Raw genomic sequence first — 16747 nt, 5'->3', positions numbered from 1 at the left:
CCCGTGGAGGTGGTGGAGAGGGCAGAGCCCGGGTACCTTCTTGGCCCAGAAAGGAGCTGTGCCTGGGCAGGCCCCCTTGGGGCCGCCTCTGTGGAACGATCTCGGCTTTGAGCAAGCCCTCCTTTGCTTGGGGATCCGGATCCTTTCCTGGCGATCACAGAGCCAGGCAGTAGGGCTCATGCGGGTTGTGGGACTTCGGGAAAGTCCTGGTCTGTGAGGGACACAGGGTGATGTGGAGGAGCCCTGGACCTGCGGACTTCCCCGCGACAGAGGCAGCCCCCCCCCCCCCCGCCCCCAGGGCAGAGCAGGAGGCTGTGGGGAGCTCATCCCCCTTCCAGTAGGACAACACCCCCGCATCCCTCCACCCTCGGCCTCCAAGCACAGGGCCCAGAAATGCGGCAGAGAAGCCCCCATGAGAGCGCCTTGGGGGGCGAGCGTCGGGGAGGCCTGGGGCCACCTGACCCGCAGCACGGGCCGTTGGTAACAAAGTAGCCTTTATAGGTCCCAGAGGGCGCCGCTGGCCCGCCCGCTAGGAGCCGCGATGGCCCGCGTTCTTGCGCTCCTCCTCCGCCAGCCCTGGGGACGGCTCCCGCGCCGGGCCCCCCGCTCCCTCTCGCGGCCGCTCGGCCCCGGGCTCCCGGCTCTGGGTGCTGCCTTCGGGGCCGCGGCCCGGGGGTCGGGGCCGCGCGTGCGCGCCGCCGGGTCCCCGGGGTGGTGCGGGCGTGCGCGCGCCTGGCCGCGGGGCGGCGCGGAGCGGGGGCGGCGGGCGCAGGGCGCCTCGGGAGCCGCCGGGGCGCGGCCAGAGGTCGGCCTCGCCGTCGTGCAGGAGCACGAAGTGGCGCTGGGACAGCAGAGGCAGCATCTTCTGGCCGCGCAGGCTCTTCTGGAAGGTCTCGAGCGCCAGGTCTGGGGGAGACAGGGGAGAGGGGCGCGGGCTCAGGGTCCCCGACCTCGCGGTGGCAGGGCTGAGGTCGTGCCGGCGCGGGGGGAGGGGGTGGGTGGTGAGGGACGGGACCCAGGCGGGGATGAGGTGTGTCGGGAGGCTCGGCGCGGACGCCTTTTTTCTGTGGGGCGTGAGGTTTCCACGCAGGCCCTCCGGAGGTTCGAGAGCTGGGCGCGGGCTTCTGAATTTGGGGGGCGGGTGGGGTGGCGCATCCGAGGCGGGGCAAGCCGCGAGGAGCCGGTTCGAGGGCTCTGCGGGCTGCGCGGGGGCCTCACCCAGGGTTTCCGTGACCACGCCCGGGATCACCTCCTTCAGGACTTCACAGTTGGTGTGCAGGGCGGGGTTGGAGTTCATCTCCAGCAGCCACACCTGCAGGCACCCCTGGTTAGCGTCCCTCCCCACCAACGCTTGGCCAACAGGAGGCTGAAGCCCTGGTCCCCTTTAGTCTTGTGATCCTGGCCCGTCACTTCTTTTCTGTGGCCTCACTCCTCCTATTTTCCAAGGAGCTAAGACTCTGAGGGTCTGAGGGTCTGGCCTTGAGGGCTGCCCCACTTCAGGATCTTGGCAGCGGGTGGGGGAGTCTGACTGTAGACTCCACCCCACCGGCTTGCCTGGGTGGTCAGGGTGTACACAGACAGCCCCTGCCTCCTTCCACCTGCCTACCAAGTCCCATTCACCCTGGGAAACCGCGGCAGTACCTTGAAGTTTTCGTCGATCAAGAAGTCACAGCCAATGAGGTCGAAGTAGCCCAGCTTGCATTGGAGCTTGGACTTGACAGCCTGGAAGCAGTGAGCCATGATCTGCTGCATCCGCTTCTGTGGATGGGGGCAGGGAGGCGGTGAGCGGATGTCGCCCGTGCTTACATCTCCCAGGCCTGGGACCACAGACACCCCTCACCTGCATTCCCGTCTGTGCCCTCACCTGTGCTTCCACCAGGTGTCCTTCCTGCACAGCCACACTGCCCACACTTGCATACGGAGTCACAGACTCACAGCTAGAAACTCATTCACTCTTAGTTTACTCCTTCAGCAAACATGTGGAGCTCCTCTCGCATGGCAGGTATGGGGGTTCAAGACTGAGGACAGCTTTGGGCAGATCACTCACAGTAATGGCGACAGGAGGCAAATGTGTCACATGAATCACTGTATATTTTGTGCAGCACATCAAGCAATAAGTGCTGATGAAGAAAATGAAACAGCGTTAGGGATCGGGGGTTCTGGGGGGATGGCTGTAAAAAGGGGTATGGTGTGTTGGGCCTCATTGAGGAGATAGTGAGCGGACTGAGCACAGGGTCTGGGGGTACAGCATGGGGAATTTGCGGTAAGAACAGCTGTAAGTGGGAGCCTGAGGTGTTGGGGGGACAGAGAGACTGCTGTGGTTGGAGCAAGCTGGGGGGGGGGGGAGCAGGAAATGAGTCCCGAGTGGTGCCGGTCACATTGTAGGGGCATGGGAAGACGTTACCTTTCATGCTGGAATCAGAGCTGTTGGAAGGTGGGGCACAACTGATTCATGACCTAATAGGATCTACTGGCTGCTATGCTGAGAGAAATGGAGAGGCCATGAGGAAGTTGTTGGAATAATTCGGGTGGCTTGGGCAGGTAGAGGTGGTGGGTTGGATTCTGAACATATTTTGAGGTGGAGCTAACTTGATTGGTTGATGAATGGGTTATGAGCTGTGGAAATAGTTATCCCTAAGGGTTTGGTCTGAGATTCTGGAAGGATGGAGTCCCCATCAGTTGAGAAGAGGAGGACCATGGAGTCTGAGATATTTAGGAGCTTGCTGATGGGTGGGACAGGCCCTGGGATCTACGGCTCAGGAGAAGGACCAGGGCCAGATGTTTAATTGTGGAGCTAGGAGACTTCATCCCAATGGGTGCAGATAAAAAGCAGGGCTCTGGACCTCAAGAGAGCAATAGTTAGGATGGGGGGCAGGGGAGCAGCACAAGGGGCCAAGAGGGAGCAGGTGAAGTCCTGGAAACCATAGGGGTAGAGCACCAGGGGGTGAGCAGTTGTGTCCAAACTGGCTGACAGATGAGAGAAGAAAAGGACTGGGAATTGATCCCTGGGTTTGGCAACAAGGAGGTCACTGCTGACTTCAATGAGTATTTCAGTGACACACTAGAGAAGAAGCCTCACTGGAGTGGGTTCAAGAGAGGCAAGGAGGATATCAGCAAAAATGGCAGAGGAAGGACATCTGAAAATAAGCCACTCCATAGAAGCCACCAAAAAAAAAAAACAACAAACAAAAAACAAACAAACAAACAAACAAACAAACAAACAAAAAACCTGGCAAAGAAAATCATCAGAATCAACTTTTTAAGAGCTCTGGAAATTAACCAAAGGCTTGAAGCAACCTGAGGACTGCACAAGAAAGAAAAATCTTGAATCTTGGTAAGAACAGCAAGCTTTGTAGCATTTTAACTTGACCTGGTTTTATCCTCTACTTCCCAGCTCAGTGCTAGCCTTGAAAAAAGTCTGCATTCTCAGTACGGAGGTAGCAGAATGGACCTGACTTGCAAGAATTGTAGCTGTTTGTTGTGATCTCTCTGCTGCTTCCCCCTCCCCACCAAAAGACCTCACTTGGAAAGAACTAAAAGAAAATATGAGAATGATGACTTACCAAATAGAGCATATCAGTGAAGAGACAGAAATTATAAAAGGAAACATACAGAGATTTGGGAGTTTAAAAGTATAGTAACTGAAAAATGAAATTCACTAGAGGGGCTTAACAGTAGATTTGAGTTGGTTGAAGATAGGTCAGTTGAGATCATTTAGTCCAAGAAACAGAAAAAAGGGAATGAAAAAAAAAAGCTACAGAGACTTGTGGGACACCATCAAGCCAACACACATAATGGGAGTCCCAGAAGGAGAAGGGAGTATGAGGCAGGAAAAATAGTTGAAGAAATAATGGTAAAAAAACTTCCCAAATTTGATTTAAAAAAAAGTCTACGCACTCAAGCAGGTCAGTGAGCTCCAGTTCGGATAAACTCAGAGATCCTCCCTCCGTACCATAAGCAAACTTTCTAAAGACAAAAAGAGAATATCGAAATCAAGAGAAAAGTGATGAGTCACAAGGGTGCTTAATAGGATTGACAGCCAACTTCTCATCAGAAACCATGGATTCCAGAAGGCAGTGGGATGACACATGCAAATGCTAATGTGTGCCCATCAACACAGATTTAGAATTACTGCTTTATTTAGTTGTTTTTTAAATAAGAGAAAAAAAATAATTACCAAAAAATACATTAATATGGCCTTTTACATTTAACTATGTAGTTACCTTTATGAGAGTGCTCTTTATTTCTTGTGAAGTCAAGCTACTGTCTAGAGTCCTTTCATTTCAGCCTGAAGGACCATAGGGCAGTTCTACTAGTGATAACTTCTGGTTTTTAAAATCTTGTTTTTGAAGAATAGTTTTGCTAGATATAGAGCTGTAATTTGTGAGAATAACAGCATCAAGGGATGTAAAGAACTATGTAGGAACAATAGGGTTTTTTTTTTTAATACTATTGAAATTAGCTTGGTATTAATCCAAACGAAATTGTTATAAATTAAGATGTTAATATTAATCTTCAGGGAAACAACAAAGAAGATAATTCAAAAATATATAGTAAAAGAAATGACACTAGAAATTGTACACTAGGAAATATGTATTTAGCGCTAAATGAGTCAGTAATGGAGGAATTGAGAAGCAAAAAAGATATGACATATAAAAAATAAATATAAAAATATAAGATGTAAATCCTACCTTATCAGTGATTATATCAAATGTAAATGGATTAAACTTTCCAATTAAACTAGAGAGATTGGCAGAATGTATTAAAAAACCCTTGATATACTGTTTAGAAGACACTCACTTTAGATTCAGAGACACAGGTTGAAAGTGAAAGGATGGAAAGAGATATATCATGCAAACAGTATCAGAGAGCTGACATGGCTATACTGATATCAGAGAAAATAGATTTTAAGACAAAAATTGATACCAGAGAAAGGAAAGGACACTGTATAATGATAGAACAAGAAGATGTAATAGTTATAAACATACATACACCTAGCAACAGAGCCTCAACATACATGAAGCAAAAACAGAATTGAAGGGCAAAACAGACGATTCAATAATAATAGTTGGAGACTGGAATACCCCACTTTCAATGATGGATAGAACATTTAGATAGAAGAACAAGTAGATGGAAGACTTGAACAACACTAGAAACCAAGTAACCCTGTCGGAGACGTCTGTAGAATACTCTATCCACAACAGCAGAATGTACATTCTTCTCAAGTGCACATGGAACACTCTCCAGGGTAGACAATATGTTAGGACATAAAGCAAGTTCCAGGAATTATTAAAGGATTCAAATCATAAAAGTATGTTCTCTGACAACAATGGAATGAAATTAAAAACCAACAAGAGAAAGAAAATTGGAAAATTCACAAATATGTGGAAATTAAACAACACACTCTTTAGTAACAGATGAAATGAAAAAAGAACATACAAAATTATATGAAATTCAGTAAAATCAGTGCTCAGAGGGAAATTTATGGCTGTAAACACCTATATAAAACCAGAAGAAAGATCTCAAGTCAGCCTTAAGATTGAGATCTCTTCAACCTTGATAAACTAGAAAAAGAAGATAAAAATCCAAAACAAGCAGAAGGAGGAGCACCTGGGTGGCTCAGTCGGTTAAGTGTCCAACTTCAGCTCAGGTCATGATCTCACAGTTCATGGGTTCGAGCCCTGTGTCAGGCTCTGTATTGACAACCCAGAGCCTGGAGCTTGCTTCAGGTTCTGTGTCTCCCTCTCTTTCTGACCCTCCCCCACTCATGCTGTTTCTCTCTCTCTCTCTCTCTCTCTCTCTCTCAAACAAATAAACATTTTAAAAAAAGCAGAAGGAAGGAAATAAAGATCAGAGTGACTATAAATGGAAGAGAGAATAGAAAACAGCAGAAAAAAATAAATGAACCTAAAGCTGGTTCATTAAAAAGATGGACCAAATTGATAAACTCTTAGACTGGCCAAGAAAATGGAGAGAAGACTCAAATTACTAAAATCAAGAAAGAAAGACCTTACACAGAGATGAAAATGATTATAAAAAGGATTATAATTGTTTGTAGAACACTATGAACAATTGTATTCCAAGCAAATTAGATAACTTGAAAGAAATGGACCAGCTCTTAGAAAGACAAACTAACAAGCTTGATGCAGTAAGAATCAGAAAATATGAATAACCTATAACAAGTAAAAGTTGAGTTGGTCATAAAAAACCTTTCCACAAAGAAAAGCCCAGGACCAGGTGACTTCACTGGTGAGTTATTCAGACATTTAAAGAATTTACACTAATCCTTCACAAGCTCTCCAAAAATAGAAGACAAAGAAATACATCTGAAACCAGACAAACATACAAGAGAGTGCTACAGACCAGTATTGCTTATGTGTGTAGACACAAAAATACTCAATGAAGTACTAGTGAACTAAATCCAGCAGCGTATTTAAAGGATAATATACCATGTCTGGGTGTGATTTATGCCAGGAATGCAAGAGTGTTTCTACAAATGAAAACCAGGTAGTGTATTGCAACACATTCATAGAATGAATGAAGTGGCAGCCATCAAAACAGTGTGGCACCAGCATCAGGATAGACACACCCACCAATGGAATAGAATTGAATAGAAATAAACGCATACATATCTGATCAACTGATTTTCAACAATGTGCCAAGGATGGTCTCTTTGACCAGTGGTGCTGGGAAAGCTGGATATCCACACACGAAAGAATAAAGTTAGACCCCTACCTCACACCATACAAAAGTTAATTCAAAATGGAGCAGTGACCTACCTGAGAGCTAAATGATAAAACTTTTAGAAGAAAACACACAGGTACAAATCTTTGTGACTTTGGATTTGGCAATGAATTCTTATATATGACATCAAAGGCATGAATAACCAAATTAAAAATAAACAAATTAGGGGCACCTGGGTGGCTCAGTCTGTTAAGTGTCCGACTTCAGCTCAGGTCATGAGCTCATGGTTTGTGAGTTCGAGCCCCATGTCGGGCTTTGTGCTAACAGCTCAGAGCCTGGAGCCTGCTTCAGATTCTGTGTCTCCCTCTGTCTCAAAAATAAATAAACATTAAAAAAAAAAAAGAAAAAAATAGACAAATTGGACTTCATCAAAATCTAAAATTTTGTGCAAGAAAAAGGACATTATCAATAAAGTGAAAATACAAGAACAGGAGAAATATTTGCGAATCACATATTTGATAGGGGTCTAGTATCCAGAATATATAAAAAGCTCTTATAGCCTAACAAAGAAGAATGGACAAATGATCTGAATAGAAATTTTTCTAAAGCAGACCTGCAAATGGCCAATAAGCATACGAAAAGATGCTCAACATCAATCAAAACCACAATGAGACCCCACTTCACACCCACTGGATGACTAAGAAAGAAAAAGAAAAAGAAAAAGAAAAAGAAAAAATAACAGGTGTTGGTAAGGATGTGGAGAAATTGGAACCTTTATGTATTGCTGGTGGGAATGTGAAATATCGCAGCCACTGTGGAAAACAGTTTGGTAGTTCCTCAGAAAGTGAAACATAAGTTACCATGTGACCTCACGATAGCATTCCTAGATATATACCCAAGAGAACTGAAAATATGTTCATGCATAAACTTGCACATGAATATTTACAGCAGCGTTACTCGAAATAGACAGAAAGTGGAAACAGCCCAAATGTCCATCAGGTGGCAAATGTTTACCAAAGCAAATTGTATGTCCCTACCATGAAATAGCGTTGAGTCACAGAAAGGAATATTGTATGATTCCATTATTATGAAATGTCCAGAACAGGGAAACCCATAGGGACAAAAGTAGATGAGTGGGTGCCAGGGACTGGAGGGAGGTGATGAGAGTCTGACAGTGGGTATGGGGTTTCTTTTTGAGGAATTAGGTGGTGATAACTGCACAACTTTGTGAATATGCTAAAAACCACTGAACTGCACACTTTAAAATGGTGAACTTCATGTCATGTGAATTGTCGACAGTGAGAGAAAGAGAAAGAGAAAGAGACAGAGAGAAGCTGGAGCCCCTCCGAGTGGCCAGCCTCCACACCCGCAGCACACACATAGACACACGTGAGGCACACTTCCACGCAGGTGCATGCCCTCAGGGACTTCTGAGCACCTTGTGCCCAGCACCTACCCCTCATGTACCATGAGGGGTCTTGACCCTTACCCCCTCCCCACAGGCTGGCACCGGGAAGAAGCACACGGACCGTAAAGGTAGTAAAGACCCAGTCCCTAGGGAGTCCCTTGGTCTTCCGGAATTTGTCGTTGATGTAGCGGTTGAGGTGGTCCATGCTCCATACCGTGTCCTCCTTGAGCAGCATGTACAGGGGGCTCTTCTTCTGCATGAACTGGGGGGCAGTGCAGCATCTGGAGCCCACCACTCCAGAACACCCAGAGGCCCTGCCCCTGCTGAAGGCCCCTAAAGAGAGCCTCACGCTAACCCAGCTACCCAGTGAGTCCACAGAGGTCCTGGCCACCCCAGGACACCCTGCGGTGACACTGCCTGCTGAGACCCTCCCTAGCACTTTCTTCCATGAGACCCTCTCAACCGTCAAGTCTCCCACAGATCCTCATGGAAGGCCCCCACCTAGATCCTCTCATGAAGATCCTTCCGTAGAGACCTCTGCCTACAGGATCTCTCCACGGAAGTCCTCAGAGACCTCATTTCCTACCCCTACCCACACCCCATCCGCACCTAGAGGGAACCAAGCTGGGGGTCAGGGGCGCAGGGCTCTCAGTCATCAGTCATTTCACCAGGATGCCCTTCCCTGGCTGAAGGTGAGAGGTGGTGCTGACTGCGAGCAGGGCAGCCCGGGATCACCACCAGGCCTGGGCCACCTCCGGGCCCCTGCCACCTTGGGTCTGAGCTTCCGCCTATAGCTGAACTCTCCTTTGTGTCCCAAGCAGTGATCTTGTCCCAAAGCTGCAGAGAGGGCCCTCATCTGTGGGGTGCCCTTACCTGGTTGGTCAAGTGGCCACTGAGGTCGCTGGAATGGGGGTCATAAAGGCTGAGAGTGAGGCGGGCATAGCCGTGACCAAAGAAGACCATGTACGGCGTGGCACAGGCGATGAGCAGGTAGGAACGCACGTCAAACTTCTTCCCATCCAGTAGCAGTGGGTTCTGGATGTACCTGGGGGACACATGGGGGCTGAGCACATGGCTGGCCTATCCTGTGTCCCCTTGGCCCCCCAGACCAGTTCCTCAGCACCACTTGTCCCAGGTGTGATCTGTGGGCCCTCTCTTCTGGCTGAGTGAGTGTCCATCGTTAAGGGGACATTTCTGAGCCTGAACAAGTCAGGGAACTGGGAGGGAGGGTCTGGCCCTTAAATCTCAGACCACTGCATGATCTGGGGTGCCCAAGGGGCAGGAGAACGTAGTTGTGGCAGCAGCCACCCTGGTGGATGTGGAGGTCCAGAGGGACCTTTGTGAGGCCACATTGCCACCCATCCACCTCTCCGTGTGAGGCTGTGAGTCAAGACCCTGCCCAGGGGCCCAGGGAGCTGGGGAGGGGTGGTCCCTCTGGCTGCAGCCTGCAGGCCGCGGCTGGCTGGGCTGGGGACAGAACAGAGGCTGGCCTTCCTGCAGGAGCAAACTGCCCGAGACCTCTCTGCCCTGCCCCGTGTCCAGGAGCCTGTGTGTGTGTGTGTGTGTGAGGGGGTATCTCTATCAACCCCGACGAGATGTGACACCCCCACTTCTGCTGGCCACACAGAGGCCCAGCTGGGGGCACCGCAGCTTTCCATTTCCAAGCCCGCGCTCCCAGGCACCGGCGGGGCCCAGGGTCAGCGCCACCCTGACCGATGCCCTTTGTGGTGCCCTTGCCCAACACCTCTGCACGACCCGCGCCTGAGGCGCCCGGAACGGCATCTTGCGGTAGATGGGGTCGTCCTCGATGCTCTGGGTCTTGACTTGCAGGGCGGCGACTTCCTCCTGGTTCCTGAGCAGGAAGATGCCTTTGCCCTGGTTGGAGGCCGTGGGCTTGCAGATCCACGTCTGATTTTCTGTGGGAAGAGCCACCTGAGCTCCTGGCTGGCCCCGCCCCGTTCTGACCACGCCCAGCCACGGCCCCAACCGCCCTCCCGGCCATGGTCCTGCCCCCTACCAGGCTCCGCCTCCACAAGGTCCGGCGTTGACCCTTCACCTTGACCCATCGCTTCAGCCTCAGCCCAGACCACGCCTACCTGGCTCCACCCTTCTCCATGACCACGCCCCCGCCACGACTCCGCAAGGCCTGACCCTGCCCTAGTGGAGCCAGGTCCTTGGTCCGTTCCTGAACCTCTCTGCCCAGAGCGGGCCTGGCGTCCAGTGACCTCTCACCATCAAAGAGAGTGAAGAAAGCCTCTCTCTCGTCCCTGATGTCCAGACGGTAGGTCTCTGGGAAAAATTCTTCCATTTTCAGGACTCTGGCGGAGCAGGGGGGGTGGGGAAGACACAGGGAAGGCTGTTCCCTCGCCTTAGACTAGCCAGCCTAGAAAAGCCAGCCTTCCTAGGGGTCTGACCTGGGAGCAGCTGGAGGGACAGGTCCACTGGAAGGCTGGTTGCCTCTGCCAGGAGCACTCTTTTCAGGGTCATTGCACACCTGGCTTCTCTACGGGCTGGTCTGCCTCACTCACATCCTGGCCCCTCTCCCACCTCCTTGCTGTTCCCCACGCCCCCTCAGGCATTGTGAGTGGACAGTTCAGAGCTGTGTCCCCAGGCTAGGACAGTGCCCAGCACGCAGTGAATGGTCTGCATGGGTCCCTGAGCACCCCGGCCCAGTCCAGACCTCTTCCCCTGGCTTGGGGTGCCCTGTAACCGCCAGGCCGTCCTTCAATTTAGGGCAGAATGGCTCCTCCCAGCTGGGCTGAATGCTGCTACCTCTGTGGCCCAAAGCATCCTGGGCTGGTCCACGTGAGCTCCTCAAGGGCGGAGGTTGTGTCCTTTCTGGATCTGTACCCCAGGGAGACACAGGGCCTGGGCTGAGCGGCCACTCGGTAGTGTGTGGAGAATGGATGGATGGGTGTCTGGAGAGGTGAGGAGGCGTGGGTGTGGATAGGTGGGTGGTTGGGTAAATGGATTTTGGATGGAAGTAGGTGGGTGGATGGGCAGGTGGTCCGGTGGGTAGACAGATGCTTGGAGGCGATCGATTAGATTTGTTGACAGAACTGGGTAGGATGGAGGTGGACGGCTGGACACGTAGAGGTAAGGTGAGGTCACGGATGGCCAGGTAAGTGGGGGGGGGGGCTGCCTGCCTGGTGGAGGGCGGAGGGGGGAGGCGGGTGGTGCACGGCTGGTTGGATGGGCAGGCAGATGAGCGGACGGTAGTCGGATGAAGACCCACAGCGGCTCAGGCAGGGCTGTGTGGTGGGTGGGGGGAGGGGAGCAGGTGGCAGTGGTGTGGGAGGTTCTGGGGGACGCATTAGGGTGGGTGGACCACGGTGGGTATGTGCACAGATCGCTGCCTGGTCCGGGGGGTGGGCAGATGGAGTGGGTGGCAGGTATTTGGGGGTGCATGGATGTAGGTGAACAGACAGAACTGGGAGTGGGCTGGTCCCATGGAGGGTGTTCAGGACCAGCGGCTGGCACGTCCGTCCGATGGATGGTGGTGCCACTGAGCAGAGGGCGACGGTGGGTTCGCGGGACTGGGGTGTGGTGGGGGAGGACACGTGGGTGTGCAGTGAGTTGGTGGTGGGTCCCAGAGGGCCGGGGCGGGCTTACTTGGCCTGGGCACACGGTGATGTCTTGTGGGTCCTGCTCACGACCCTCGAGTACTCCCTCAGGGCACTGAGCAGCCCAATCTTGGTGGTGAGGAGCTTGTTGTTGGGGAGCTGGTAGAGCAGCTGTTCGCCTGGCGGGTGGAGGCCCGGCTGGCATGCGGGGCTGCGGGGCCACCACAGCCTCCCCCCGCCCCTGTGGCCACCACCTCCCCGGGTGGAGGGCAATGGCACCGCCCGGCCCCCGGCTCTGGCCCAGGGGGCTCTTGCAGGCTGTGCCAGATCCCGCGGCCCCTCCCCTGCTACCTTCCCGGAAGCTGTAGTAGCTGTCTCTGCACTTGACCTCGCACCACTTCAGCTTGTAGTCCTCCCGCCGGCTGTCCTCAATGCGCTGCCAGCCCTTGCCCTTGCAGTAGGAGCTGATTCTGTGGAGGCACAGGGGCAGCGGTGGCCGCGGGGGCCTTGGGAGCCTGGGGGTGGGCAGGTGCGCCAGCGGAGGGGACGTGGGGCCCTGAGGGCAGTGGAGCAGGGCCCAGCCTGAGGCCCCCACTCACATGGAGGCCCCGTTGGTGCCTCCGATGTAGAAGTAGGGCCCTTGCCCACTGCCGTGCAGCTGCCTCTCCCCCTCTGGCAGGTGCCTCTCCAGGAGAGAGGCCTGAGGCCTGGCGGTGTCAGCAGCGTCCAGGAGGTCTATGGGCAGGTGGCGGGGGTGGGGGGGGTGGGGGGGATGGGGGCGGGGTGTCAGAGGCTCTGGCCTGGCTGGAGGGCTCCCGTCCCCTGGCCCTGCCCCTGCCCCAAGCCCACCTGCATCTTGGCCCGACTGGCTTGGCCGGTGCAGGGGCTGCTCCTCTTGGCTGCTCCCCATCGGTCTTTTGTGGGCCCAGCCTATGAACAGGGCGGGGTCCGAGGGGGTGGCTGGGGGAGGTGCCCACGGTGAATCTGGCCATCCTGCCCATTTCTAGTAGCCCCTGGGCAGTACCCCCGGCCGCCTGGGCCCATCTCAGTCCTGACCAGTGGGCCTGAGCCTATCTTGGGCAAGAGGGGAGAGTCATCACCAGCCAGGGCCGGCCTTGGAGAGGGCAGGGTCCCTGCTTACCAACAGGCTGGGGGCTCCGTGCAGGGGAGAGCTAGGCTGTGAGGCTGCAGCTGGGGGGAGACGTGGTGCAGGCACATGCCCAGGAGAGTGGGGGTCACAATGTGTATCATGATGTCATGGGTGACCCATGTCAGGCAGGGGAGATGGGCCCAGGCATGTCCTGGACAGTGGCTGGGTTCTGGGCCAGGCAGGGGCAGTGCCTGCTACGGCTGCTCCTCGTGGTGGTGCCTCCAGACCGTGGAGCGCTGCTGTGTCCCCTCTCTGTGCCTGTTCCGGCCCTGGCTCTGCTGTCCTCTCTCCTGCTCAGCTGGCGCAGACCCCACACCCAGTGCCTGGCCTTCTCCTGGCCCCCCTCCCAGTGAATGGCTATATGTGGTCCCCTGATGGGAATGCCTTCCCTGGGGATGGGGTGCCTGTCCCCGGGGAGGCACTGGACAGGCCCAGGGCTGCATTCACCTGGCACCCGGGTGTGGCTCCGCCGGACCCCTGCAATCCTGGACCACTTGCCCCTCTTCCTGCTGACGTGGGTCCTAGTGGGTGGTCCCCGATGGTAGATGAAGCGGGTGTGGCTGCGGGCTGCAGGTGTGGGAGCACAAGGGCGGGGGCAGCTCTGGGAAGACACCACCCCCACCCCTCTGTGGGACCTTTGGGCAGTCCTCGGTCCTAGCCTCAGGGAGGGGTGCCTCCCGGGGTCCTGGACTTGGGCCTCTGCTTGTGGCTGGCTCCTGTCTCTGCGGTGACCGTGGGGCCTGGTGCCCTGTGGAGGCAGGGTCATCTCGGCATCCTGTTTGTTCCAGGCGAGGCTTTCCCTGCAGGGACCATGTGTCTGGCATTGCCGTGCTTGGCCTCGGTGGTGCCGGCTGTCAGGTCTTCGGGGGTCTGGAGGGGCACCCTGGCCCCAAGCGGGTGCCCCCTTGGAGCTGAGGGTGGCACGTGTGTCTGAAGTGGGACTGGGCAGTGAGGTGCCTGGCAGCATCTTCACGGCTGCTCTGGGCCCTGTCCCGAGACGACGCCCCCTTTTGAGTGCCCTTTCCCTTGTGGCCAACTTGGGGCCATTTCAGGGAATTTTAGCTATTCTTTGATGGGTCCGTCCCGGTTTGGGGACTGCTTGGGGGGTGAAGACTTTGGAAAGGATTGAAAATGACAAGCATTGGGGAGGCAAGCACACTGTGGAGTTGGCAGAACAGAGAAGGACAAATCAGGTGTCGGCAGGTCACTATCCAGAGAGGACAGTCACTCTGCAAACACACCAGCTGGTCACCCAAGAAATACTTTAGTCCCCCCCCCCCCCTTAGGAGAGGAGAGGAACAAACTGAATAGCTGTCAACACGGTTATGGGAGGTGGGCTGGGGTTGGGGGGAGCCTCACACCTCTGCTGAGGGGTGGGCTGAGCACGTATGGATGGCCCAGAGCCCCTTGCCCCAGCCCTGGCCCACCCAGAATGGGAGGGTTCCTTGGAGGGTGCTGAGTGTGGGCGCTGGACCTGGTCCGGCATGGCTGGGGCGATACAAGCCTCCCGAAAACAGGGAGAACGCGAGCGTGTGGGTGCGTGCACCCCAGCCCCCTCCCGTGTGTTCCGAGAACCAGCAGCGAGTCCCAGGAGTCCTGCTGGGATAACCTCCCCCAAAGGTACTCATGTCCAATACCATCCCTCAGCAGCTTGAGTGCGTGGCCATGGGGTCAACAGGCATCTGAGGGAGGCCCCCCAGGTGTGAGTGAGAGCGCCACGCGCACAGTCACGCACGTGCGCACAGGAAGTGGAAGAGGTGGGGAGAAACAGATGACCGGGAGTTGAAGGAAGGCAACCCCTGGAATGTGCTGGGTTGTGAACGGGAGAGTCGTCACCCCTGAAAGAGGGCTGGATGCCACCAGAACAAGGGGTCCAGACCACGAAAGAGCTCGTGGAAATAAAAATGCAACAGAAGGGTTGGAAACTCAGGGCAAGGAAATTGTCCAGGAAGACACGAACATGAGAGTGGGAGGAAAATGGAGTTAAGCTGGCATCTGTGGGGCACCCGGCACTGGACTGCCAGGAGCCCTGAGAGGCAGACGGGTCAGAGGGGGGTACATCCAGGGCCCCTGGAGGAGCGTGGTCAGAGAAGTTCCGGACATTTCCCCACAGGGAAGTTCCTCAGCAGTTCGCCTAATCTCTCTGTGCCTCTCTTTCTTCGCCTGTAAAGTGGGCTGGCAGGGACAGCAGCCTGATGGGGCTGCTGTGAAGACAGAGGGCTTATTATACACACGACGCGTGTCAACGTGGGCTAGCGGCGGTAATGGCGAGGAGGACGTGGCGACATTCGGGCACGACTAGAGAACGGCCGGAAGAGAAGCAAGTGCACAACGGGCCGGTGGTCGGCTCCGGAGGGAGCAAGCCGCGCCTCCCACCGCCCAGAGTGGACGGAGAACTTCTGCAGCGGATCTGGAGGCTTGGCAGCGCGGGCGCACTCTGCAGAAGCAAGCGCGGCCGCCACGCCTCCCTCCACCTGGCTTTCCTAACTCTGCGCGGGATCGCCCTCCGCCCTGGCTTTCTGCAACTTCGAGTTATACCGCTTCACTTTTAACTTAGCAGGACCCACATTGGTACCTGCTTTTGCTAACTGAAAGAAGTCCGAAGAGGCTCTTTGCCTTTACGGACAAAGGCGAAAAGAGAAAATAGCGTTCAGCGGTTTGTTTTGCAGTGTGCCTTACAGAGGCAGTGGACAGCTGGCCGGCCCGCCCAGCTCCTTCCTGGGAACCGCCCTCAGCACCCCATGTACAGACCCAGAGCTCTGAGCTGTGTCTGTGACGATCTGGACTTTATCTCAACTTATGTTGTGCGTCCATTAGCAAGATGTACCCTGAGGTATCAGAAAAGCCTAAGGAAGGTTATTTTTTGGGCCTGGACGCGCTAACATTTTTCCCCATATGCCTCTTTGCTTTACAGCATCTTGGCTTATGAAAGCGTTCATAGGGTTGCTCTACTGATGGTGGGAAAACCTGTGTTTATTACTTTCACAGAGAAATAAGCCGTGAATCTTCATTTCTTGTCATTCAAATGAACAAAGGTTAAGAGAGAAAAAAGAAAAAAAGGCCCCCGGTGTGCACGCAGGTGGGGACATGTGACGTCTGTGGCTGGCAGGGGCGTAACGGGTGGGGGTGGGAGGTGTGCATGTCAGACCTCTTGGCCCCGCAAGCCTTCTCTCTAGTGCCTGCGCTTGTCAGAGTGTCTCTGAAGGACGTCATTCTAAATACAGATGCAAAGCTTTATGCTCAAAGAGGTTCACGGAACGCATTTATCACAAGAGTCACAGGATGGGAGCCCCCCACAGCAGAGGATGGCCCCCACATCGTGTGCGGCCTGCAGAAGCCCGGGGCAGGTGAAAGCTCGACTTTAGAGTAAATTTTGAAATAAACTTTTTACCTGGTCAGGTAAAAAGACTGGCAGGAAGCGGCACCCCGGTACAGGATGGAAGGCAGGCCCTGGCGAACCTGGAGGAAATGTTCAAGGAAACGAGAAGACGTCAGTGTCCTGCCGTGCGTCTTCTCCCCAGGCACACGTGTCATCGTGGGTTGCTCGGGAGGTGCTGACATTGTTCGATGGGCTGGTGCCTCCCGGCTGGGGGCGGGCTGTCTGGGAGGACGCCCTGTGGGGAATTGGCCCAAGGAAGCAGCCCTGGTCCTGGGCAAAGGGGCTCGTCCTGAGGAGCCACTCCCACTCCCCCCCAGGAGACAGGCTCCTCTTGGCCCGGCCTGGGGGTTTGTGACCCTCACGCTGTGGTGCTGGGGGGGTGGGCCCTCTGCAGAGGGGGCTCATCTCAGCCAGGACGCCCCTCTCCCCACCCTCCTTCATGTCCCTTCTGCTCCTGACAGAGAGAACTGAGAGAACCCACGGGGTCCTTGGCAGCCAGGTGGGTAGGGGACATGGGATGGTCCCCTCAGCGAGGACCTGTGCCGGTGGCCCGCCTGTCCCTC

At 54.3% G+C, this 16747-nt stretch overlaps 1 protein-coding gene and 1 long non-coding RNA gene across 8 annotated transcripts; one reads left to right on the top strand and one right to left on the bottom strand.

Annotated features, from left to right (window-relative positions):
* Positions 1-319: 319 nt before the first annotated feature.
* Positions 320-16740, bottom strand: TTLL10 (tubulin tyrosine ligase like 10). 7 transcript variants are annotated; one of them, XM_042951119.1, is made up of 16 exons: positions 16547-16608; positions 16197-16264; positions 13441-13622; positions 13253-13326; positions 12505-12585; positions 12255-12390; positions 12007-12125; positions 11705-11834; positions 10865-10936; positions 10325-10410; positions 9837-10008; positions 8966-9137; positions 8214-8354; positions 1642-1758; positions 1219-1312; positions 343-906 (listed from the first exon to the last, which is right to left on the bottom strand). In XM_042951119.1, exons 1-16 carry the CDS (start codon positions 16587-16589, stop codon positions 530-532), a joined length of 2064 nt encoding a protein of 687 aa, XP_042807053.1. In that variant the 5' UTR covers positions 16590-16608; the 3' UTR covers positions 343-529. The 7 variants fall into 7 exon arrangements, with proteins under 7 accessions (XP_042807054.1, XP_042807051.1, XP_042807052.1 ...); XM_042951117.1 differs by lacking the exon at positions 16547-16608 and adding an exon at positions 16666-16740 and having other exon boundaries at positions 342-906; positions 13253-13605; XM_042951118.1 differs by lacking the exon at positions 16547-16608 and adding an exon at positions 16616-16640 and having other exon boundaries at positions 342-906; positions 13253-13622.
* Positions 9912-15849, top strand: LOC122227011. Its single transcript, XR_006205848.1, has 3 exons — positions 9912-10373; positions 10826-11018; positions 14977-15849. It is a non-coding gene; the product is annotated as an uncharacterized LOC122227011 (long non-coding RNA).
* Positions 16741-16747: the final 7 nt, after the last annotated feature.

The sequence above is a fragment of the Panthera leo genome, chromosome C1, assembly GCF_018350215.1.
Source record: "Panthera leo isolate Ple1 chromosome C1, P.leo_Ple1_pat1.1, whole genome shotgun sequence".
Classification (NCBI taxonomy): Eukaryota; Metazoa; Chordata; class Mammalia; order Carnivora; family Felidae; genus Panthera; species Panthera leo.
The sequence above is the reverse complement of the archived record's forward strand: the minus strand, read 5'-3'. Positions and strand labels throughout refer to the sequence as shown.